Genomic DNA, 27,190 nt, shown 5'->3' on the forward strand with positions numbered 1-27,190 from the left:
AATATCCATAGTTTCTCCAAACAATTAGACCTATCAATATTCCATTTTGGTGGCATTCATCCGTGACCCAAAATACATCATGTAATTTAACATATATTTAATTAGGTTAGTCCCGTTGAGATCAGGCCCTCTTTTGCAAAGGAGACTTGGACAATACGGCAGCGCAGTCTCGTTTGAAATCTGTGTGATATCGTGGGATTTGACCACTTATGGGGACAGCCACTGTGGTGTGCTGTTTTGTTTTTGGCTGCAATCATCGAAGCAGTCGCAAATAGTGCAGTTTTTTTTTTCTATTCCAAGTGGAAAAGGGAAGACCAGGCAAATGGGAGAGGTCGTGTCGGTAAGTGTTAGCCTACATAGCTAACCAGAGTAGCTACGTTGTCTCGCCTGCACAACCGCCTCGACTCATTTGAGCTACGGGTCATAAACAAACCGCAACACATGTCCACTTTCCACTGCGTCATCACTTTTTCTTTGTATTTTCACTTTGTTTGCGTGTAATTTACAGTGTTTCTGTTCCTGGAAGTAGAAAACTTATGTCATATGCGTCATATTTTAACCCTTTGGCGCCCGCCCTCAAATGAGACTGTGATGCCCAATTATAAAGTTTGCAATTCACCTAACCAGCATGTCTTGAAATGTGGGAGGAAACCGGAGCACCCAGAGGAAATCCACACAACCACAGTGAGAAATCCAAACTCCACAGACAAAGGCCACAGGTGGGAATTGAACCCATGACCTTCTTGTTGTGAGGCAACAGTGCTAACTACTAATCCACCATGTTGCCCAAAGCATAAGCCTACTAAAAGGCAAATGTCAGCTCTCCCTAGTTTGTCCGTGATCAAAGTTGCACGCAGACATGCATGCAGAGCTTTTGTTCTTTTCTGCATTCTGCTGCAATAAAGTGCTTTTATTTTTACACACCCACAAACAGAGACTGTGGCGGAAGACATCAAATGCACTGCACTTCTCATTCATGGTAACGGCAACATGACACTTAACTAAAGGGACTAACCCAATCAAACTACAAAAACACAATAAATCAGTAACACTAACAACACTATTAAACTAACATGAACTACAATAACAACATTTAAAACCCCAAACTCCCATTGTGCATTGTAGCACAATGTCCATTGTTCACTGTTGTTAGCTAATATCGCTGATTTCTCCAAAAATATTAGTCATATCAACTTTCTGTTATCACAGCGTTCATCCTTGACCCAAAATACATAAGCATACCAAACAGCAAATGTCAGCTCTCCCCAGTTTGTCCATTCAGTACTTTTAACGTTTCCCATAATCCCCCTGCTGGCCCCCTGTGCTTCCCAGAATGCACTGCGGCACCAGCAGAGTTCTGGCATCTCGCAGCACATTTAAACAATTGCTAGCGAGGACAAAGATGCCATTAATCCAGTGAGTTCACAGCCTATTATAGTGATGACATGTTCTTCCAAGTTAAGAGGGTTATCTAGTGGAGGTGTACCAACTGTGATGAACTTCTGCTGTGCCCCGATTGGCTTGTTGTCCATAATTCACAAGGTGTGTTTACATTGTGCCCTGAACTGGAATTCTGCTGAAACTGATCAGTGAATGATCAAAGTTGCATGCACGCAGAACTTTTTGTCTTAAATGCATTCTGCCACAGGCAAGTGCTTTTATTTTTACACACCCACAAACAGAGACTGTGGTGGAAGACATCAAACACACTACAATTCTCACTCATGGTAATGGCAATTCAAAAGACAATAAATCAGTAACACTAAGAACTCTGTTAAACTAACATGAACTACAATAACATTTTAAACCACAAAACCTCCAAATTCCCATGGTGCATTGCAGCACAACATCCATTGTTCACTGTTGTAAGCTAATATCACTAATTTTTCCAACAATATTAGTCCTATCAACTTTCTGTTTTCACAGCATTCATCCTTGACCCAAAATACTGACAGGAGTGGTGACCAGGAGCTAAACCGATTTAGGACCCCAGAAGCAAGCATACTGACTCAGCAGGATGTATGTCAAAAAATCCAGATGATTTATTACAGCTCAAAGTGAAAACTAACAAAATCATGCTGACCGCTTGGTGAGGAACACAGGATACCAAATACTAACAAAAATGCAATTCTCAACAAAAGAAACAAACAGAACACAGTACTCACAAACCAGACTGGAAAAAATGGCAGCTCTCTTTACCCTCAAACAGAAAGACAATGGACCCACAAGGAAAGACAAACAAGGCGTGGTTTATATAAGTAGACTCAAGAAAAGCAGGGGCAAATAATCAAAGCCAATCAAGACGTGAAAAACTTAAAATGAACACGAGGGCAGTAAACCAGGGGATCCTCAAGACTAAATAACATAAGAGCATAACCCATAACCAACTAAGCATTTAAGAGAAAACAAACATTCAACATAGAATAACCAAAGACACTAGAAAGAAACCATAATGCATAAACATAGACCATCAAAGAAAACAAGAGGCATAAATCAGGACCCAAACATAATACAGAAAACAAGTGACACTCAACATATTCTAATCAAAGGAACCCGAGACACAAGATGCATAATAAAGCAACCAGACATACAACTCCAATAAACCAGAATCTGAGAACCATGAGTATTGCTTCAGAACAGACATGGTGGAACTGCTGCTTAAAGTATAATGCCACAAAATGCAAATGTTACACAACAGCCATTAGAACTTAGCAGTACTATTATAAACTGTTCCAGCAGCACAACAAGGCAAAACAAAATCCAGACAGACATTAGTGGTACCAAGACCGTTCCTTTAAGAGGCAAACACGCTCACACCTAACCAGGGCATCACACACATGGGGCCAGGAAGGAAGAAGCATACTCACCTACACATGACAGTTGACAAAGACGTAACATACAGGCCAAACTCAAACATACCCTGGACTTGAGAGGGCAAACATGAGCAAACCCCACAACAAGATGACAACATGGCAAATACATAAGCATACCAAACAGCCACTTGGCTATTATAATACGTATTTTATTTTACTTTTTTTGCGATCTTGTTTTATGAGGAGGTTTTACCTTGACATAAGGTTTTAGTCATCAGATGTTTGGATTTTTAATGGCTCAAGTCAAGCCTCATTACCACTTTAGGTGGATTTGCCCTTTTTGGTGATGTCCTTTCACTGCTTCTAAAAGCAGTACAATCACTTGTGACTCTACATCCATCATATCTACAGTCAATGGCATAACTCACCTCCCCATCCAGGACATCAGGGGAACAGCTATGGGGATGACAAATGGCAAACAGGGCTTCAGGGAAACTGCCGTGTGGGTGACAGAGGACAGACAAGATATCACGGCAACAATCCTTTGGATAACAGAGAACAGACAGGACATCAGAAGGGCGGGCACACTGACAGCAAAGAACAGACAGACAGGTAGGCGGGTAGACATGTGGGCAGCCATATGGTTAGCCGGGGACAAGACAGCAGCTATGTACCAGAGAGACAACCCAGAACCAAGAACACCCCCAATGTCACAACTGTCCAAGAAACTGGAACAGGAGGGACCTCTTGGGCTTCCTTGGAACCAAGAGCCGGAGCAGATGGGGTGCGCTGACCTGTGGCTGCTACTGAGACAGGAACTAGAGCAGATGGCAGTGAGGCACGCCAACCCTCAGCCATGTCAAAGATAGGAACTGGAGCAGGTGAGCGTGAGGCATGCCTGTTCTTGGCTGCCTCGCAGCCCCTACCTGGGACAGGAAATACATGCTGGGTACCGATCCCCTCAGAGTCAGGAACAAGTGAGATATGTCTGTTCTCGTCTGTCTCAGAGCCAGGAACAGCTGGGAAACTCTGGTTCTCAGCTGTCTTGAAGCCAGAAGATGTAGCTGGTGAGATGCACTGGTTCTCAGCCACTTTGGAGCCAGGACCAGGTGAGATATGTTGACCTTTGGCCACTTCGAAGTCAGGAGCAAATGTGTGGTGTTTGTTTATTTTAGAAACGTCTTGTAAAATTACTGCTCATTTTAATGACGAGAACATATTTACCTGGTGGAATTCCGTAACAAGTATTTTTTTTTCTTTTTAATGCTGTCTGCAGGAGGATGTGTGTGTGTGTGCATACATGAGCTTTTGAAAACACCAGAAGTTACCTTTGACCATGGGTGATGCGCACACATGTAGCGTGTATGCTGATGTCCGTGAGATGTCTTGTATATCACTTCAGAGGTTATTCCATCAGTATTTTCAGAGCAAACATTGCATCTGTAGTGCTCTTTCTTGGCATGAACCATATTGCTGTTCACAGATCTTCACCTGTTTTCTAAGCCTAGCTTCTGCTACTGTTTCACATAACTTCATGCTGTTGCCGGTCAGCTTTGTGCCATTGTAGTTACTGCAGCTCTGCACATCACTTGTTCTTAAAAATAGGAACCAGCGCCCTTCGTCTCTACTCCTCAGGTATCCTCTCACTTTCCAAGATTTTATGAAACAATCTGGTTAGAAACTCCATGTTATCTCTCCAAAACATTTCCATGCCTCCACTGGAATGTTGTCTGGACCAACTGCTTTTCCACTCTTCATCCTCTTCATAGCTGTTCTCACTTCATCCTTACTAATCTCTTGCACTTCCTGATTTACTCTCTTCACTCATCCATCCTTTTCTCTCTCTCTCATTTTCTTCATTCATCAGTTACTCAAAATATTCCCTTCTGTCTTCTCAACACACTCTCCTCGATTGTCAGCACATTACCATTACCACCCTAACCTGCAGCATATCCTTTCCAGCTCTGTCCCTTTGTCTAGCCAATGAGTGCAAGTCCTTTTCTCCTTCGTTACTGTGTTTTTGCCTCTTCTCTTTTCACCTTACACCACATCTCCTTATACTCCTATTTTCTTTATCTCTCTCACTATCTTAATTCTTTTTCACCAACGTCTTTCTCCTTATGCTTTCCTGAACATCTTTGTTCCACCACCAAGTCTCCTTGTCTTCCATTTATTGTCCAGATGTACCCAGTACCTTTCTAACTGTCTCCATCACCACATCTTCTGTACTTTTCCAGTTGTCCTCTCCATTCACTCCCTATCTCACCTGCTCACTGAATTTCACACAGCAGTCTTTCTCCTTCAGCTTCTACCATCTGATCCTTTGTCGAGTTCCAACTCTCCTCCTCTTCCTCATCTTTAGTCATCCTAAAAACCACCATCCTATGCTGTCTAACTACACTCTCCTGTGCTGCCACCTTACAGTCTTCAATTTTTTCTAGTTCCTACAAAGAATGTAGCCCACCTTTGTGCATCTTCCTCCACTCTTATGTCACCCACTACTGTTAATGTGTTCTATTAATATTTCCTTAAAGACATGCCATAAAGTCTACTTTATTTATGTATCCTCTCCAAAAAGAAGCTGCAAAATAACCAGTTTTCACCTGTTGAAAATGCATAATTTCTATTGTGCAAAAATGCTTGTCTATTTATGTTCCTTATTTATTTATTTATTTGTTTGTCTGTGATTATCTGGAACTGTCGCTGTTATCATATACCATATAGTACATCACAAAAACAAACCTTTAAAAAACAAACAAAAGAAACAAGGTTTTTAACTTACTAATTAAGTATTTTCTTTAATGAATTAGAAATGTGCACATTTGTTTTTTGTTGGAATAGGAATGTTTGGATGTTAATTTGATTTCACATTGACACAGTTTTCTATGATGGAAAAAGGACACACTACATCTTTGTCTAAATTGTAGGGTGCTGTGGTTACCTTTTGCTTTTTAAACAGCATCACTTATCCAAGATATGTCTACGCCTCGTCAAAGATCAAAAAACATTCAGTTCAGTACGTGAGTAAGTAATGACAAAATGAAAAGTAATGGTTTACATAATAATATACAGTTTGAAACATGGTTTTTAAGTGAAACACACAGATGTGTTGACACAAACGCATTTTGTGTGCAGTATCCTTGGTTAAATGATGATATGTGCTCAGGAGTGCTGCATTAAATGTGGAAAATACAGTATATTTCTAACCTGTGTAACTCTTCCTCACTGTGCAGGACTACCCCAAGAACAGACACCCAGGTTGGAGCCGAGGCTCAGTGGCTTACCATGCCGGTAAGACCCACACCCACGCTTTTTTTTAATCTTCGTGTTTGTTTTTGTTGTGAAGAATTTTGTTTGGTGTTTTCTTTGTTGATGTGAATTTACCCACTGTCGCTCAGTTTCACTGAAATGAGTGAATCTTATACTCTGAAACACAAACATCTCAAGTCATTATCTGTACTGGATATCAAGGTACCTCACACAAAAGAAGATCAAAAGGGTAGTTGCTAGATAAGGATAGAAAGCAGATTACACGGTGACAGCATGGGAAAGAAAATCAGAGTTTAATATTTCTTTGGAAGAGTTTTTCCTCAAGCATAATCTGATGGAAAAAGTTTAGTCAACATTATCTTTGGTCATCTTTCTGGTCTTCCACACTTTTCATTCCTGGTTGGTTTTGGGCCTGTGAACACAATCTCTGCACGCCTCTGCACAGAGCCCACTACATTTTCCAGAGGCAGAATCATTCCTTGGAGTTTTGTTTTGTTTTTAAATGCTGTTACTTTGATATGAAAATAGTGTGAGCTAGTAGATGATTACATTTTGAAAGCTGTAGGTTATAGTGGACAATCCATTTTGCTTCCAACGGGCAAACTCTTATTCCTAATTCAAGTCTCAGAGGATTTATCATTTATTTTTTAATTGTTTAGGCAAAATATTTCAGCTCTTCATACTTTTAGGTAATTAAAGCCCTGGTCCCACCGACTAATGAACGATGAATAGTCAGCCACATAGCATGTTTTTTCTTTTGTAGGAGTGAAGTTATTCAGCAAATGTGGGAGAATGGTGGCTCTGAGAGGCTCTTAGAGGCAGAATATTTGGATAACATGACTCATCTCTGAGCATGACACTTATTTCAAGAAGTTCAAAATTTAGCAAGAACAGTGTGGGCCAGTTTGTGTACGAGGTACTACAAGGACAAATGAGGATTTTAGAGGCATGTTTGTGATGAGGATGAAGCTATTAAAAGCCCATTATCTGAGCACCTGGCAGCTATGAGGACAGGACAGGCTATTTTTGACAGGCTGTTTTGGCTCCGCCCTCTCGTGCACTTTGTCCTGACAATCCCACCTGCTTTGTGCGAAAACACCTCTAACCGCTTCTGGAATCACAGAGAACTGTTTCATCTGGACCTTTTTTTTTCCCCTCTCTCTCGTGCACCAAGGTGGAGAATGTATTCGGAACAGCCTAAAAGATATTATTTGTAATGTTTATATTGTTATCAGTGGTGGACACAGCTAACCAAAAAGTTCGCTTCAATAATCATTAATCCGCTAACTGAAAAGTTAACTTTTATAAAGCTAATCCGATAAACCTGTAAAACATTTAGCGGAAGTTACAGCTGAAAGCTAAATCGATAACTTTTAGTATTGACTCCAGTACACTGGCAGCTACTGATACTTCTGAGTACATTCAATGGCAATCACAAACAACAGTGAACCAGCGCTTCTGTCTAAGATCAGCCTTCTCTCAGCAAAAGAGACCTGGTGACCGGAGAGGAAAAAAAAGATCACTTATTTTCACAGCCATACAGTCTTGCAGATGTGTCGCAGGAGACTTGCACAGCAAGGCAGTTTTGACTTATGGTTAAAAATTTTAAGCAAACTAATTCCGGGGCAAAGTTACGAAATTAACGTCACCTCTGTCATTTTTACAAAGTGAAAATATCAGCTATATGTTTAGTTTTAAAGTAATGCACTAATTTTGAAGGTTTGAGCATTTACAAACACACACTTGTGATTCTCTACGTGTTGAATCACAAGTGTGATTCAGCACGTAGCGAATGTGTGGCAATTGGTATTCACACTCCCATCCAGTAGATGACAGTGTGAATACCAATTGCCACACATTTGCTATAAGTGCTGAATCATTTAACAGACAGAATTTTCACTTTTAAAATTGCCTTCTTTTTTTTTTTTTACAAATGAAAGACATATTTAAAAATACAGATTTATTTGTAAAAACCAACACACATTACAGTAACTTGTGTGTTGTTTTTTACATATATATAAACTAACCAACCACTGATGACAGGAAGCTCATTTTCCCATCATGCTTTTTGGCAATGTGTGGTCTGTAAATGCTCAAACCTTCAAAATTAGTACATTACTTTAAAACTAAAACATATAGCTGATATTTTCACTTTGTAAAACGACAGAGGTAACGTTAATTTTGATAACTTGTACCGATTATCTTTATTTTTTATTTTCCTTCCTTTCTGAGTGGGTAGCCAGCTCTCCTCTGCTTGCAGAGGATTGAGCGCTACCTCTCATAGTTGTCTGTCTGCTACAACACACATAACAGACAGGAAATAAAATGTATGATTTCAGGCTTTACACATTTTTTTTTATTCTGAAAGTTATTGGAACTAAATTTAGCAGAAGTTAGTTGGTCTGCTGATGGTTTTCAAAAATTATCTGAAAAGCTAATCAGCTAACAAAAGTTACCTTCGCTAATTAGCGGTTATCGGATTAGCTGAAATGGTGGCCCACCACTGATTTTAATAGCTTGGTAAAACAGTTGCGTGTTCATTTCTTTTTTATAAGCAGCTGTAAAGGTATGCCTATGATAGATTTAACATCTTGTTATAATGGATCAGATGAGCTCGGCTGTGTGCGCACTGGTGCAATGACTTGCATTCAGGACGAGCATTTACGTAGAAACCGAGCGCACAAAAGAGCGATTTTGCACACAATAGCAGACAAACACAAAGTTAAAAAAGTTGGATCACTGTTGTAAAAATGACTGTAAGCCGCGGAAGAAATAAAGCCAGTGAGAAGAAGTCCAGGAACCCGTGGTTTGGTTGGATGGGTTTTGTGTTTGTGGATCGGTTTTATTTTATTGGGGATCCACACAGGTGCAGGTGTATATAGTTAAAGCGGCTACCTTATTGTGCTGACTTTTTTTTTTGGTCACAGAGAGCTAGGTGCACACACAGAACTGCATACATGTCAACCTATACGGATTGTCTATAAATTATATGGATTTTTCAGAGTTTCAGTGTCATACGGACGTACAAATAAAATCTTACGGATATTCAGGGTTTGGTCTGCAGAGGCTCTGTAATCAGCCGTTTCTGCAACGTGACTCCACTTTGATGCATGAACCAAATGAAGCAATGCTTCGATCCACTAGCTCATTGGTTCTTTGATTCGCTGCTCTCAGAAATGGCAAGTCCGCTTCTTAACTCCTCTCAAAGTCATTAAAATATAAGTCACTTTTGTGTGGATTTAAAGTCAGTAACTGGGACTCTTGTCTTGTAGTCAAGAAGCGCGAATCGTCCCTCCGTTCCGTTGTCTGCTGAGACAGAGTCCGGTCGGAATCAATAACTTCGAATCGAATTGCTGCTTTAAATAAATGACACCTTTTTAAAACGTTGTATTACAGACACGATGTTGTGTGTTGGGGGGTGTGGCTGGATATTTTGGTGTTCTTTTTCTTTGCTTGCTCTTCAGGTGGCATGGAAAACTGATTGTCTGTGGAGAAGGTGCTGGCTGAAGAGTCCCTCACCCTCATCAACATCATGTGTAGCACCTGTGTCTGGTGCTCACATGCAACCTTAGACTTCAGCTGAAGCAGATAATTGGATGGCGTTCTGCATTTAAGTCATGTGTGATTCAAGCAGAACTGCCGGGAACTCGACCTTGTGATGTTTGTTTTTGAGACGCTGAGGACCGCGCCTGGGTTTGACACATCGAGGCCCGTGAAGCAAGGAAGGGTGAGGGACACATGCTGTCAGCACACATCAAAGGTGATTAAGTGTTTGACTAATTGTTGATAGTAACTTGGTGTTTTGTTACACAGTATACTTGAATTGTGATGAGAATTGGTGCAGCTTGCTTCTCACTGCTGTGGCGTTGCGGATAAGTGATCCTCCACCTGTTGTGAGAAGCTGCTCATTTGCATAAGTTAAAAAAGATACAGACCTGAATGTGTTGCTGATAGCGTGTGGTCTTTTGAAAGATATTGTTGTAACTGCTGAACTTACCTCACCTCTTCTTTGCTTCACAGAGAGTCAGTTTGTCGTGTCCACCTGGGGGTGTTTGGCGGTGGTAGTGGGTCCAGGAGCGCCGGACTTTGATCCTTACGGGCGCTGGAGAGCGTGCCAACAGTCACTCCACCAGAAGGACGCTGTTTAGTTTGTACACATTGTTATGCACCAAAGAGGGTAATAAATAAATTGTTTCGTTTTGGAACTGCTTTCTGGTTATTTTTAGCGCTGGGTTCCGTCTGACGCAGGTCCGCTCCTCAACTCGCGTCGACACATAAACACACGAAACTACAATCGACTAAAACGTTTTTTGTTTTTCTTCCCAAAATGCGACGTCCTGCATTCTTTATGAATTAAACTGATGCTGACGTGAAGCACAGCGAGCTCAGATATATGGAAAGACATTCATGCCAATAATGTCTGAAAGGAAATGGTTTTGACAAAAACTACAGATTTTGTTTATTCCTATTTATGTCCAGAGATCAAGGATCCACCATGAAGAGTTTATTATGTCCAAAGTTTAAGGATCCAGTGACCAATTTCATATTTATTTACTTTATTCCATTTATTTTTCATGATTTTATTAATGTATTTCTATTAGTGACAGACAGTTCTTGTTTCTGTAAAAATAACTAAATTTGACACAGTCAGTTTGATAAAATTCAGCTTGACGCATGAATACTAGATCACTATTGTTTGAAATTCAACTGTGGAGGAAATACTAATGATCCTGACTTTAATGTCATTGCGGCAACTCATAATTTTTGGACAAAAACCCAGTTATGTGACACCGCTATGCGGTTGTGTGTACTGTAATAAAACTGATTTTGGTGCGATTTGGACGTTATAAGAATTTTGTGTTGATTTTATGGATTTTCTCATTTGGTTATACAGTAGTCCATCATTTATCGCAGGAGTTTCGTTCTAAAAATAACCCGCGATAAGCGAAATCCGCAAAGTAGTCAGCGCTATTTTTTGCAATTATTATAGATGTTTTAAGGTTGTAAAACCCCTCAATTCACACTTTATATGCCAGATTTGGTGCAGTTCCGCACAGCAGACAGGAGGGCGGTGTGAGTGGCCGCTGCTGCATTTTCTGAGCCCGCAGACTCTCAGTAAGCATGTCAGAGGCAGTGAGAGCAATCGCGGTGATGCCGACCGGTGCCGCGACCGGCCCACTTGATAAGGACGCAGAACACAATGTGCTGTTAAAAAAAAAAAGCATGCAAAATTGCACAAAAACAAAATCCGCGAAACTGCGAGGCCGCGAACGGTGAACCGCGTTATAGCGAGGGACCACTGTACAGGTGGACCCTCAAAGGGGTTGACATGTATGGAACTGTTGCATTTAATGATGACTCTGTGAATGAGCCTGATGGACGGTGCACACTGGCCGGACCTGTGCAAGAGTGTTTTTTTTTTTTTTTTTGGTTTTGTTTTGTTTTTTTGCACTGTGTTGAAAAAATGTGACAACCTCTTGACTGGATGCTGTGAATTGAAAAACCCACACTTTAAAGCTACAAGTGTGGAGGGACCAAGCTCATGCCTAAACATGCATCATTGTTGTGTTACATGGCTCGTATGTGGCTTGATGTGGATTATATGCGGCAACATGAGCCATTTGAGGCTGGACAGGGCTCAAATGACAGGTTGGTTGTGGCTGATTAGAGGCTGATACCTGGCACATGCATGGTACTGGCACATAGAGGCTTCTTCATAGCGGATATGTGATAGATTTGTACATGGATCATTACTGAAATTTCTGGCAAATGCATACATGGCTCATTATTCATGGCTTTATTATTCAGTGGGACAGAGGCTTAACACACTACAAATGTCACATTCTAGTATTTCTCAATAGGAAATGTGGGTTGTTTTTCTTTAGATGATTGATTAATGCTTTATTTAATTGACCTCCAAGTTGGCTATCAGAACACATTTTCTTGTTCACATTCCCACATTCCATTCATGTTTTGAGTTTGTTGTTAAATTCTGGTATCCCAGTGCACATTTCATTTACATTTAGGGCACATTGATAGTAATAACAGCAAACGTTGTGCATCCTGCTGGGATCTGTAGAAGATGCCTTATTGTTGAGTGACAGATGAGACTAGTCATTCACTGAGGCTCGCCATGCCAGTCCCAGAGGTCTAATGCTGTGGGCTCTCTGGTTTGGCTGCTGTGCACTGGACACCACAGAAATGTGCACGCCCCAGCACAACTCCCATTAATCTTATTTGTTAGAGACTAAAATGATGTATGCGGTTTCCATGCTGTGCGTGTGAGGTTTGCCGTCCCATGCTTGGGTTAATGTGCAGGCTGCAATCCAGCTACTTAAAATCAACAGGCAGGCCCTCTTCTACATGTCTCTTATCCCCCCTCAGTGCGTCCTAGATTTTCAAAGAACAGTTCATAAACCTTAAGAGTGGCATTTAGGCACTATTGGGCTGTGTATATGGTAATATATGTTAGTACAGTATATGCAGTAGATTAGATGACCATAGCAGAAAAAGAATTGTGTTTGATACCTTTGTTCTATTTCTGCCTGTAGAAACCATAAAAATCTGTGAAGAGGTTTTGTTGTTGTTGTTGCAATACATCATGCATCTGTTACTAAAGTTTATGAATGTTTTCTATTCAGAATGTCAAAGTTAACACAATAACACTAACACAAATTACTCTTAACACCACTTTTTTGATTTCATTTATTTATTTGTTTATTTTGGTGGACAATTAATGCTCACGCCTTCTGTTACCCTCAGCCCAAGATGCGGTTACAGGCTGAGAGCTGCAACAGGCTCAGAGCTCTGCAGTAAAAAAACAAACATTGCATCAAATACACACAGTCTGGTTCTGGTGATATTACCTTCCTCCCTGACACACACAAAATCTGTTTGTATAATTTATTTTTAAAAAGAAATAAATTATTACAAACATGAGAAATGGCTATGATTAAACATAAAAAATGTGCAATTAATTTGCAGTTAATCACGATTAATTGCAAGATAACTATGAACAATTATGCAATGAATTACAATTTAAAAGAAAAAGTTCACACAGGCAGATTTTAAATGAGACATGTCAGCATTTATTTAGTCTCATAAACAAACCAAGAATGTTTCACCGAGGGAATCTCTCCTTTTCTGTTGCTGTCACAGACAGCATGGTGAGCCATGCGCCTTCCACGTATCCCCGCCTCTTAACTGAGATGGGGCACTGTCCAGTCGATCACATTTGTGCGCCTGGTCTGTGTAACTTAACGTTAAGATAATTCATGTTAAATGGCTGTAATGGCAGATACTAATAGGTCATCCACACATTGGCATATTTCATAGAGTATACTCACACTGGAGGAGCATGTGGTTTGGAAATAAGGTGAAAGGGTGTGCTAGGAGGTAATGATAGCGGGTATCAGCCACCCACCAGATGGGGAGGCATCCCTCCGTAACACTATAAAGCTGTCTACAAGAAAAAAAAAAATCTTGTTATAGCTGATGTACACCATAGGATGGATTTTCAACACCCTGCGACTAAACAGCCGTCATTCATTGATTTGTCTGACAATTTGGTATGACAACAGCAGTGAACACTCTCTTACCTGCTCATATGCTGCCTGGAATGGGTCTGTCCATTGCAACAGATTTGTAGCCCCCTGGGCCCTAGGTACTAGCCATATTAAAGACCCCCCCCCCCCCCCCCCCCCCCCCACACACACACACACACACTGTTATGTTCTTTTTTATTAATGCAGCCACCAAATTTCTAATGCGTAAAACCAGGTCTAAATCATGTATACCTTACCTGGGAGTCAGAACCCTTTTTAAAGTTGTGGGAGCAATATTGAGTTGGGGGGTCTGGGGGACCAAATTGCACCATTTTCTAGAAACATTGTGCAATGTGGTGCATTCCCGTCTGTTAAAATGCACAGGAATGCACTACATTGCACCATTTTTCTAAAAAATTATGCAATTTGGTCCTCCAGACCCCCCAACTCAATATAGCTAGCTTTCAAGCTCACCTCTCTTTTCAAAGAATTTGGTTAGTAGCTGCTTTCCCTCATTTAGTTTTCTTTCCCTGTCCTTTTTTCTCTTCTTTTTTGAAATGTGGAATTTGATTTTTTAGGAAAGACATTTTATTTCAGCCTAAACACTAGGGCTGCAACTAACGATTATTTTACTGACCAATTCATTGGTCGATTATTTTTTCGATTGTTTTGGGTTTTTTTTACTTACATGTGAGTTTTGCCATTATGTCTTTAAGTGAGTTATTAAAAGGCCTTTGTCACACAACATCAACGTTTGACCTTGTAACAAAGCTATGTTATATTCTCGTCAGAAACATACCTGGAGTAGTGTTTTGTTTTATTTTGCACATACATACATCACCGACACACCACAAAGAGATTTCCATCAGGTTTAGATGCCTACAGCAACTGTCTCAACCACTGACAACATATTACAGCAAGAGTCCACAAAGTATTTTAAAAAAGCCTGACGAAAGTGTAATATGTTATATTTAATAAGATATTTTCATGAAAAAGACACAAATGTGCAGTAACTGCATTTTATTTTTTTCTTGTGTAAAAACACAGCTTAGATGTGGTGTGACCGAAACAAATTGTCATTAAAACTTAATAAAACAGGGATGAAGTGGAGGATTAAGAGTCACTAGGTGTTCACAGGAAACAGTTATTTCTATATTTATTTATGTTCATTGTTAGTTGGTTTAATCTTTTCTGTTTTGTTTTATCAGATTCTTTTTGTCTGTTTCTCTAAAACTGTAGTGGCATTATTAGTTATTATTACTATTATTGTTGTTGTTTCTATTATTATTATTATTATTATTATTATTATTATTATTGATATATAAATACAAATAAATGAATAAAATATTACAATTTGTAATACATTTGACTCTTACGACAACAAACGCTGAGCCATGAATTATTATACAGAAAACAAATGTGCTGACAGCTGCAACAGCTTAATGCTAACTTTAACATTGAAAACGCCATAGACATGCTAACGCATTAGCATCGGTCCCGTTTTTAAGTTATAAAATACATCTATCAACTGTTTCAGAAGACCATAACAGGTCAGATTAACATAAAAAGGTAAATGTTACTCACAGACATATGCTCTTTGGGGTTTTAGTGGGGAAAAATTAAGATTAAGCGAAATAAAACACAGATCGAAGCACTGCTTCAATCTGCAAATCACTGCTTCGATTGGTTCAAGGTTCAAATCAAAGCTGCGCTGCAGAAACAATTGATTTATATGGAAGAAACAAAACATTTGCGGTAAAACAAAGTTATTTAACAACTAATTGATGACTAAATTAGTTGACAGCTATTTTAATAATCGATTAAATCGATTAGTTGTTTCAGCACTACTAAACACCTCCTCTTTCTGTGAGATCCTGTTTGGGATGTGTGTGTGTGGGTGGGGTGGGGGGTGTCGCCTGTGCTCCTGGACTAAACCATTGTACAACTGTGCAGGGGTGGGAAGGGCCCTTAGAGGTCTTTCAATATTATTGTTAGAGCAGAATTATGTTTTGCAACATTTATACATTCATTCTAATTATATTCTTTTACGACATGAATTGTATGGACATTAATAACATGCAACACAAAAATGTATTTAATGCCAGTTTTTTGTGGGGCCCCCATACTCTGGGCCCTGGGTACATAGTACCCTTTACCCCCCCCAGTCCGACGCCCCTGGTCAGGGTGCTAGTCGCAGCAGCAAAATTTGGTATGAACCTACTGTCGTACCCTGCCAGCCCCATGAAGTGTGTGACCTCTTTTTTGGACAAGGGTCTAGTACTTGCAGGTAATAGGGGTGGTGTAGCTAATTAGATGAATCATGTTATTGTGGGAACACAGTGGATGGTCTGGCACAGTTGCATGTTCTATACAGGTGCCTAGTTTGCAACATCTGACCACAGACTTGTAGCTTCCTTAAGGATTCAGTTGTTGCCTACTTACTGTCCCAGAGTTTATGTAGCGATGTGGCTAGTGCACTTGGTTTCAGTGTGGAAGGTTCCTGGTTCAAACCCCACCCCTGCCACATTTCAATCAATCAATCAATCAATTTTTTTATATAGCGCCAAATCACAACAAACAGTTGCCCCAAGGCGCTTTATATTGTAAGGCAAGGCCATACAATAATTATGTAAAACCCCAACGGTCAAAACGACCCCCTGTGAGCAAGCACTTGGCTACAGTGGGAAGGAAAAACTCCCTTTTAACAGGAAGAAACCTCCAGCAGAACCAGGCTCAGGGAGGGCAGTCTTCTGCTGGGATGGTTGGGGCTGAGGGAGAGAACCAGGAAAAAGACATGCTGTGGAGGGGAGCAGAGATCGATCACTAATGATTAAATGCAGAGTGGTGCATACAGAGCAAAAAGAGAAAGAAACAGTGCATCATGGGAACCCCCCAGCAGTCTACGCCTATAGCAGCATAACTAAGGGATGGTTCAGGGTCACCTGATCCAGCCCTAACTATAAGCTTTAGCAAAAAGGAAAGTTTTTAAGCCTAATCTTAAAAGTAGAGAGGGTGTCTGTCTCCCTGATCTGAATTGGGAGCTGGTTCCACAGGAGAGGAGCCTGAAAGCTGAAGGCTCTGCCTCCCATTCTACTCTTACAAACCCTAGGAACTACAAGTAAGCCTGCAGTCTGAGAGCGAAGCGCTCTATTGGGGTGATATGGTACTACGAGGTCCCTAAGATAAGATGGGACCTGATTATTCAAAACCTTATAAGTAAGAAGAAGAATTTTAAATTCTATTCTAGAATTAACAGGAAGCCAATGAAGAGAGGCCAATATGGGTGAGATATGCTCTCTCCTTCTAGTCCCCGTCAGTACTCTAGCTGCAGCATTTTGAATTAACTGAAGGCTTTTTAGGGAACTTTTAGGACAACCTGATAATAATGAATTACAATAGTCCAGCCTAGAGGAAATAAATGCATGAATTAGTTTTTCAGCATCACTCTGAGACAAGACCTTTCTGATTTTAGAGATATTGCGTAAATGCAAAAAAGCAGTCCTACATATTTGTTTAATATGCGCTTTGAATGACATATCCTGATCAAAAATGACTCCAAGATTTCTCACAGTATTACTAGAGGTCAGGGTAATGCCATCCAGAGTAAGGATCTGGTTAGACACCATGTTTCTAAGATTTGTGGGGCCAAGTACAATAACTTCAGTTTTATCTGAGTTTAAAAGCAGGAAATTAGAGGTCATCCATGTCTTTATGTCTGTAAGACAATCCTGCAGTTTAGCTAATTGGTGTGTGTCCTCTGGCTTCATGGATAGATAAAGCTGGGTATCATCTGCGTAACAATGAAAATTTAAGCAATACCGTCTAATAATACTGCCTAAGGGAAGCATGTATAAAGTGAATAAAATTGGTCCTAGCACAGAACCTTGTGGAACTCCATAATTAACTTTAGTCTGTGAAGAAGATTCCCCATTTACATGAACAAATTGTAATCTATTAGACAAATATGATTCAAACCACCGCAGCGCAGTGCCTTTAATACCTATGGCATGCTCTAATCTCTGTAATAAATTTTATGGTCAACAGTATCAAAGCAGCACTGAGGTCTAACAGAACAAGCACAGAGATGAGTCCACTGTCCGAGGCCATAAGAAGATCATTTGTAACCTTCACTAATGCTGTTTCTGTACTATGATGAATTCTAAAACCTGACTGAACTCTTCAAATAGACCATTCCTCTGCAGATGATCAGTTAGCTGTTTTACAACTACCCTTTCAAGAATTTTTGAGAGAAAAAGGAAGGTTGGAGATTGGCCTATAATTAGCTAAGATAGCTGGGTCAAGTGATGGCTTTTTAAGTAATGGTTTAATTACTGCCACCTTAAAAGCCTGTGGTACATAGCCAACTAACAAAGATAGATTGATCATATTTAAGATCGAAGCATTAAATAATGGTAGGGCTTCCTTGAGCAGCCTGGTAGGAATGGGGTCTAATAAACATGTTGATGGTTTGGATGAAGTAACTAATGAAAATAACTCAGACAGAACAATCGGAGAGAAAGAGTCTAACCAAATACCGGCATCACTGAAAGCAGCCAAAGATAACGATATGTCTTTAGGATGGTTATGAGTAATTTTTTCTCTAATAGTTAAAATTTTGTTAGCAAAGAAAGTCATGAAGTCATTACTAGTTAAAGTTAATGGAATACTCAGCTCAATAGAGCTCTGACTCTTTGTCAGCCTGGCTACAGTGCTGAAAAGAAACCTGGGGTTGTTCTTATTTTCTTCAATTAGTGATGAGTAGAAAGATGTCCTAGCTTTACGGAGGGCTTTTTTTATAGAGCAACAGACTCTTTTTCCAGGCTAAGTGAAGATCTTCTAAATTAGTGAGACGCCATTTCCTCTCCAACTTACGGGTTATCTGCTTTAAGCTGCAAGTTTGTGAGTTATACCACAGAGTCAGACACTTCTTATTTAAAGCTCTCTTTTTCAGAGGAGCTACAGCATCCAAAGTTCTCTTCAATGAGGATGTAAAACTATTGACGAGATACTCTATCTCCCTTACAGAGTTTAGGTAGCTACTCTGCACTGTGTTGGTATGTGGCATTAGAGAACATAAAGAAGGAATCATATCCTTAAACCTAGTTACAGCGCTTTCTGAAAGACTTCTAGTGTAATGAAACTTATTCCCCACTGCTGGGTAGTCCATCAGAGTAAATGTAAATGTTATTAAGAAATGATCAGACAGAAGGGAGTTTTCAGGGAATACTGTTAAGTCTTCTATTTCCATACCATAAGTCAGAACAAGATCTAAGATATGATTAAAGTGGTGGGTGGACTCATTTACTTTTTGAGCAAAGCCAATAGAGTCTAATAATAGATTAAATGCAGTGTTGAGGCTGTCATTCTCAGCATCTGTGTGGATGTTAAATCGCCCACTATAATTATCTTATCTGAGCTAAGCACTAAGTCAGACAAAAGGTCTGAAAATTCACAGAGAAACTCACAGTAACGACCAGGTGGACGATAGATAATAACAAATAAAACTGGTTTTTGGGACTTCCAATTTGCAATTTCTGCATGTAATGTGGAATTGCATCAGGAAGGGCATCCGGTATAGAACTTGTGCCAGTTCAACATCCAGGTCTACCTCAGCTCTGCTGGGGTGACCCTGAGTGAAAACAAAGGAGCGGCCGAAGGGACTTCTTCTTCACTCTAATGCTGCGTTCACACCGGGTGCGACCAGACGCCACAAATTCGCGTGGGTTGCGTGGCGATGGACGCGCCACCATTGCCCGGTGTGACGCTCTGCTTTCGCTGCGAAAATTCGCTTCAGTGCATCATCAAATAGGAGGAGCTTCCATTCTGCTTGCCGGCTCCGGTTGTCAGTCAATATAACATGACGGACCTTGATCACACGGAGCGAGTTGTTGTGGAAAGCTCCCAATTCGGGAAGTATCATCATTTGCTGCAGGAGCTGCGTCTGGATGACGGCCGCTTTCAGCGGTCCTTCCGCCTCTGCAGGACCCAGTTGGAAGACCTCCTGTCCCATTCACGCGCGCACATGTAAACAATAAAAAAAAAAAATTCCGCTGCTTGCTGTGGGGCTGCTGCTCGCCCTTCCCTAAAAAACTCTGTCATAATTGTGTTTAGAAACCAGTCACCATTTGTTTTATTATACATCTGTGTAGTTAATAAGTAAAATAATCTCCACGGACGATTCACTCGCGCGCACGTAAAAAAAAAAAACAAACCTCCACTCCCCCTGCTGTGGTGCTGCTGCTCGCTCCAAAACCTCTGTCATAATTGTGAAATAAAGGGCAAAAGAGACATAGGTCCTGCTCACAGGCTGGCTACCAGAGACAGGACATGTTCACATCTTCAGTCAAACTCCAGACATCTCCACGTTACTACATATTCAGTCCCTGATTGGTCATCGCGTCGCCACAAGACGAAAAAGTTCAGATTTTTCAACTTGGGGAGGAGGGCAACGTGACGTAATATGGCACCACAAACGCGCCAATTGCTCAAAATCGCTTCACTCGCATCACTTCATTCGCGTCTATCGCGTCGCGCTGTGTGACTTGGCGCCAAAACGCGTCATTCCATAGGGATTACATGGCAACCTGTTGCTGCTGTCGCTCGCGTCACGCCCAGTGTGAACGCGGCATAAGATCACACTATATAGTGGGAGATTTCAGTCTCAAGTCAGCTTGCAAACAATTGGTGGTCATTATGACTTGAGACTTGACTTGGGACTTGACTTCAGACTTGCTGATTCATGACTTGAGAGTGACTTGCTGGTGACTTCGCCCCACCTCTGTTGTTCACAGCTAAAAGGAGTGTTAAATGAAAAAAAAAAACAGTTGGTGGTGATTAATGTTTTTGTGTTAATTTCAGGGCAGTTAAAACAGACTGGTCAAATTTTACCGGGCAGGAACACAAAAGTGAGTGGGGGAGTGAATATGGCAGAAAGGTTAAACTAAGAACTTAGGAAAACATTTATCCCCATATATTTGTCATAGAGGTGGGTGGAAACTTTCTGTAGAGACCAAAACCATTTTTGTACCAGGCTGGAAACATGTTTATTTCCGTTCTGACCTGGGATTTTTTTAACATCGAGTTGAATGGTAAGTTGTGCTACTTTGGAGCCAGCCTCAAGTGGCCAGTCAAGGAACTGCAACTTTTTCTTCTTCCACAGGGCTTTATCTGAAACCATCAAAGTTTACTGCTTGGTTTCAAAGCAGTCATGACAACTGACACGATAGGCCTGACATACTATGACTGTTGTACTATCATTTTTTGGACACTTAATTTTGACAGTTTTTTAAGACTGGTGAGGCTGCTGCACATTTCCAGTGCCAGGATTCTGGTGGCTGATGGTAGTCAGCTGTGAACAACTAAGCCCGGCGAGATTGCAAAGGTGAGGAAACAGCTGAATTTGGGTAATGCTGCAGGGATCTGTGGCATTGGCACTGAATTCCTTCAGGTCGGTGGAGATGCACGTTTCTGGAATTGGAGTTAATCTTTGCTTCCATTTGGGAGACATCTATCAAACAGCAGACTGGAAGAAATGACTTGTCCATGTCTGGTAAGGAAAGGGTGAGCAGCTTGATGTCAACAAATAATGGAGTATTACACTGTGGTCTGTTCTAAATAATGCCCTTATTACTTTATTATTATGGCTATGATTATTATTGTGCTCTATGGGACCTACTGAGTAATTGATGGAACCCCATTAAATTGTTGGACACCATAGATTACCTATAAACATGCACTATGAGTCCTGTTTAGAGTGAAAGTGGAGCATGCAGAGTCTGCGTTCTTTCCACTGAATTTTGATTTTTGTCAGACTTCTGTCCTGTGTGGCTGCTGTTCTGTTTAATGCTTGCATGAATTGGGATTTGGATAAGGTCATAGAGTACAGTGACTTTTTGGTACCTTTGCAGATGATGTGGTGATCTTTGTGCAGTCATAGGATGCACTGATTGTAGCACTTGAGATGTTGAGTGAGGAGTTGGAGTGTCAAACCTGTTGAAATTCATGACTCTGGGACCTCGGCCTTTGAAATCAAGAGTTGCCAGGAAACCTATTATGGGGACAGGTAATCATTGAACAGAGGATCTCATTTCTTTAAAGCCCTTTAATACAGGAGGAGATTAGGTTTCAACCAGGTTTCACAAAAGTCAAAAAAGCGATATTCCAAAAGTAGATCATTAATAAGCAATGATTTTCAGGGCTGTGACCTAATGTTAATGAAACCTAGCTTAAGAACCTTACTAGAGTTGTCATTTTGACAGGCAGAGTTCGAGACTGGTAATAACTATATTATTATTATTTTTGTATAATGTATTAAAATGAAGGTGCTCCAGTGAGGCATTTTTTGAAAACTATTTTTTTTATCTCTGCCAGTATTGCAAAATAGTTTTACTCCTTAACCCTCTGAAGTCGTGTGACGCATCTCTCTGTAAAAGTCACATAACCGAATTAAGTGGTCCTCCCATCATATTTTTCAGACTCTGAGTCTCCGTTTGAATGTGTTGAAAGTGCCGACTTCAAACTACATACCAGTATTTAAATTCTGTAAATATGCCTAGTATAACTTGAGTTATGATTAATAATTTCCACAATGTTTTTCCTGAATATTATGGTCATTTTTGGTGCACTTAGTTGCAGAAAGGCGCAGAAAACAGTCTCATGAACAGCTTTCCTGGTTCAGCTCTGTCTTGGGGCAGGAAAAGCAGAGAAACAAACATACCTTCCCCTTTATCATTGGTGGAAAAAAATCAAAAATCACCAACCCCACGTGGGTTGATCACCAATCCACATGGTGCCATTGCTGAGGACATTCTTGTCAAAACAGCACCAAAGGCAGACAAAAGCACCAACACTGCCTCCAGGTGGACAACAGGAGGAGTGACAGTCCTGTGGGTGAGGCCTGTGTCTAATTTGTCTTGTTTTGGACATGAATTGATTTTTGAGTGGCACAAATAATTTATGTGGCATCTTATTGTTTTGGAAATAGTAAAATAAATGCCTGAAGCATTTCCTGCATTTTAATGTAAATAGTTTTATTTAACTTTGTTTGCTACATTTGTACATACAGTAGGGAAAATAAGTATCTGACCCCCTGTCAGTTTAGCAGGTTTTCCCACCTACAAAGAATGGAGAGGTCTGTAATTTTTATTGTAGATACACTTCACCTGTGAGAGACAGAATCTAAGAAAAAAATCCAGAAAATCACATTGTATGATTTTTAAATAATTCATTTGCATGTTATTGCATGAAATAAGTATTTGACCCCCCCATCAACCAGCAAGAATTCCTTCTCTCACAGACCTGTTAATTTTTCTTTAAGAAGCCCTCTTATTCTGCACTCTTTACCTGTATTAACTGCACCTGTTTGAACTTGTTACCAGTATAAAAGACACCTGTTCACACACTCAATCAATCACACTCCAACCTGTCCACCATGGCCAAGACCAAAGAGCAGTCTAAGGACACCAGGGACAAAACTGTAGACCTGCACAAGGCTGGGATGGACTACAGGACAACAGGCAAGCAGCTTGGTAGAAGACAGCAACTGTTATGGTTATTTATTAGAAAGTAGAAGAAGCACAAGAAGACTGTCAATCTCCTTCAGTCTGGAATTCCATGCAAGATCTCACTTTGTGGGGTACACAGGAGGACCTGGTCAGTGACCTGAAGAGAGCTGGGACCACAGTCACAAAGATTACATTAGTAACACATGATGCTGTTATGGTTTAAAATCCTGCAGGGCAGCAAGGTCCCCCTGCTAAAGCCAGCACATGTCTATGCCCGTTTGAAGTTCACCAGTGACCAAATGGATGATCCAGAGGAGGCATGGGAGAAGGTCATGTTGAGACCAGAATAGAGCTTTTTGGAATCAACTCCACTTACCATGTATAGAGGATGAGAACAACCCCAAGAAAACCATCCCAAACGTGAAGCATGGGGGTGGAAACATCATACTCTGGGGGTGCTCTTCTGCAAGGGGACAGGACGACTGCACTGTATTGAAGTGAGGATGGATGGGGTCATGTATTGCGAGATTTTGGCAAATAACCTCCTTCCCTCAGTAAGAGCATTGAAGATGGGTCATGGCTGGGTCTTCCAGCATGACAGTGACCCAAAACACACAAGCCAGGGCAACTAAGGAGGGGCTCCGTAAGAAGCATTTCAAGGTCCTGGAGTGGCCTGGCCAGTCTCCAGACCTGAACTCAATAGAAAATCTTTGGAGGATGCTGAAACTCCAAACCTGAAAGATTTGGAGAAGATCTGTATGGAGGAGTGGACCTAAATCCCTGTTGCAGTGTGAAAACTTGGTCAAGAACTACAGGAAATGACTGATCTCTGTAATTGGCAGACAAATGTTTCTGTACCAATTGTTAAGCTCTGTTTTTCTAGGGGTTCACATACTTATTTCATGCAAATTAATTATTTAAATCATCAGTGAGCTCCACATCTTCCTCCTCTGGCTGAAGAAGACTTGTTTTAAACAGATGCAGCACAGCTTTGATGTATGAAACCTGTTTTAGAGTTTTAGAGGCCGTAAATACAGCAGTAAAGCCACTCTAGGACTTCACTGACACCCTGTCTGGGGAATCTTATGTCAATGTTTCATTTTTTTTATTTATTTATCTAAATAAAGGATTAAATAAATAAATTAAACATTGACATAAGATTCCCAGACAGGGTGTCAGTGAAGTCCTGGAGTGGCTTTACTGCTGTATTTACGGCCTCTAAAACTTGCAGATCTTGCCACGTGTGAAAAAGATGGCAAGTTTTTTTTTACCTGCACTCAGAACACGAGCTATAGCCTTCTCTTGTTCCAGAAATCGCTTTATCATTTTTTGGTGAGAACCCCATCTTGTGGGTGACTCTGTTACCAGCTGATGAAGCGGAAGACCCAGCTCTGCCTGAACTTCTGCCATGTCCCTTCTTTTTTTCCAACTGTAGGAAAATGAAGAAATCACCTTTTTACACACGCCAATGGCACGGTCAATCCATTCATCTTTTACACCATTCACTGTAATTAAAATAAAAATATATATATATTTAAGCCAAGCACATGCAATTTTTTTCACAACCAAGCACTCCTCACACACAGCATAAGTATAAAGTATGTTTAAGCTTTAACTTAAGATTTTTCCCGATCAGTGTAGGGCAAGTTACTTTACAATTGCAATACATTCCATATTACAGTAGTTATAACCTAAAAAATGTAAAATGTTTGTATTACATTATCATAGTCTTTAAATAAAATGTAACTGAGTTACAGTACTTTGACTGAGTTACTTTTTGTAATATACATTACTTAAGTATGTGGAGTATTCATTTAAATACAAAAATGTATAATTTTACAGTTTATAATTAAAGCACTTCAATCATTGCAGCATATATAGGTTGCCTCCTATAGGTTATTTTGCCCACGATTTATTTTTTACTTGGCACTTTTTTGATCATACATTATGTAAATAAAACAAGTAATATGCCTGCAGCTCAAGTTGATTGTAATTAGTAGTACTTAGATGTATTTCTGAAAAGTAAGACTTTATTTTCCTAAGATACTGAAAAACGTAACCTATTGTAATTCGTTACTTTTGTAATGATTTACTCCCAACACTGTTCCCCATATAACTTAAACCTTATTTTCATACCATAATCTAGTGGTAATGTAGAAACAGTGTTTAATAAAGTAGGAATTTTTATTTAAAAAAGGACTCCACAATAGACTTATACTGCAAAATATAGACTGGAGATTAGGTAAAATTTCAAGTACAGCAGTTTTTGTTAAAAATTACACACAGTCACACTCACATGGACACACACTAAATGTGGTATTATTTGTTCATACAAACTTACCAATAGCATTGTGCAGACGATGTCCAAAGCACTTAAGATTGGGCCATTTATTGTCTTTCATAGCTCTGATTACATTGGTGCCACTATCTGTAGTCATACAGGTGAGTCGGTCCTCTGAAAGGCCCCAGGAGTTGAGGACATTGTTTAATTCCTGGGCAATCAAAACGCCCATATGATCCTCTGGGAAATATGACGTTTGAAGACAGACGCTTCGCAGATTCCAGCTGTCGTTAATGTAATGAGACATGTATGGCTGCATTGTTCGGCTTGACCATAAGTCAGTGGTGGCAGCGTAAAAGTCCATTCCATTCAACTCGTCTGTAACTTTTTGGTGTGTAGTATTGTATAGCTGGAGAAGTGCAATGTCAGAAAAATACTTGCGGCTAGAGACGGCATACCGAGGGTCCGGAACTTTGTGTTTAAACCCCCTCTTCTTGACGGAATAAACAGGCAGCATATCCGTGGCAATGTATAAAGTTATAGCCTCCGTAATCGTTTTACACCTTGCTCCACTCTTCTCATATGGTACACAGTTTGAAAACGTTTGTGGAATAGTTGTTTGCTTTGCAGACTTCGCGTTAATGCTAACGCTACTACTAGCAGCACGGTCTTCATAGCGCTGGAGGCAACACTTCTCCCACTTGGTAAAATGTCTCTGCTTCAAATGTTGGAAGAGATTTGTCGTACTGCTACCTGTGACAGCAACCGCTTTAAGGCACAATTTGCAGCGAGGTGTTTTCTGCTCCGTATCAGACTGCAGGTATCCATACCAATTCCAAACAACTGAATTAGATGGACTTTTATCTGGAAGATATCTGGTCTTATACACCTCTCTGCAGCTTCTCTCCCCCTGCCATCCCCTTATTACCCCATCCCCGTAGAGACGGTGCCTGCTCCCAGACCACCAATAACTAGCAAAAATCTATTTAAGCATAAAAATTCAAAAAGAAAAAATAATATAGCACCTTCAATTGCACCACAGACTAAAACAGTTAAATGTGGTCTATTAAACATTAGGTCTCTTTCTTCTAAGTCCCTGTTGGTAAATGATATAATAATTGATCAACGTATTGATTTATTCTGCCTAACAGAAACTTGGTTACAGCAGGATGAATATGTTAGTTTAAATGAGTCAACACCCCCGAGTCACACTAACTGTCAGAATGTTCGTAGCACGGGCCGGGGCGGAGGATTAGCAGCAATCTTCCATTCCAGCTTATTAATTAATCAAAAACCTAGACAGAGCTTTAATTCATTTGAAAGCTTGTCTCTTAGTCTTGTCCATCCAAATTGGAAGTCCCAAAAACCAGTTTTATTTGTTATTATCTATCGTCCACCTGGTCGTTACTGTGAGTTTCTCTGTGAATTTTCAGACCTTTTGTCTGACTTAGTGCTTAGCTCAGATAAGATAATTATAGTGGACGATTTTAACATCCACACAGATGCTGAGAATGACAGCCTCAACACTGCATTTAATCTATTATTAGACTCTATCGGCTTTGCTCAAAAAGTAAATGAGTCCACCCACCACTTTAATCATATTTTAGATCTTGTTCTGACTTATGGTATGGAAATAGAAGACTTAACAGTATTCCCTGAAAACTCCCTTTTGTCTGATCATTTTTTAATAACATTTACATTTACCCTGATGGACTACCCTGCAGTGGGGAATAAGTTTCATTACACTAGAAGTCTTTCAGAAAGCGCTGTAACTAGGTT

General features: G+C 40.3%; 1 protein-coding gene across 1 annotated transcript in view; it reads left to right on the forward strand.

Annotated features, from left to right (window-relative positions):
• The window catches only part of spryd3 (SPRY domain containing 3), a 342,952-nt gene that overhangs the window by 182,370 nt on the left and 133,392 nt on the right, over positions 1 to 27,190 (forward strand). Inside the window, exon 8 of the mRNA XM_034172025.1 lies at positions 6,047 to 6,104. Coding sequence (XP_034027916.1) covers positions 6,047 to 6,104 — 58 coding nt within the window. The remainder of the gene's footprint in view (positions 1 to 6,046; positions 6,105 to 27,190) is intronic.

This window comes from Thalassophryne amazonica, chromosome 6, assembly GCF_902500255.1.
Source record: "Thalassophryne amazonica chromosome 6, fThaAma1.1, whole genome shotgun sequence".
NCBI lineage: Eukaryota > Metazoa > Chordata > Actinopteri > Batrachoidiformes > Batrachoididae > Thalassophryne > Thalassophryne amazonica.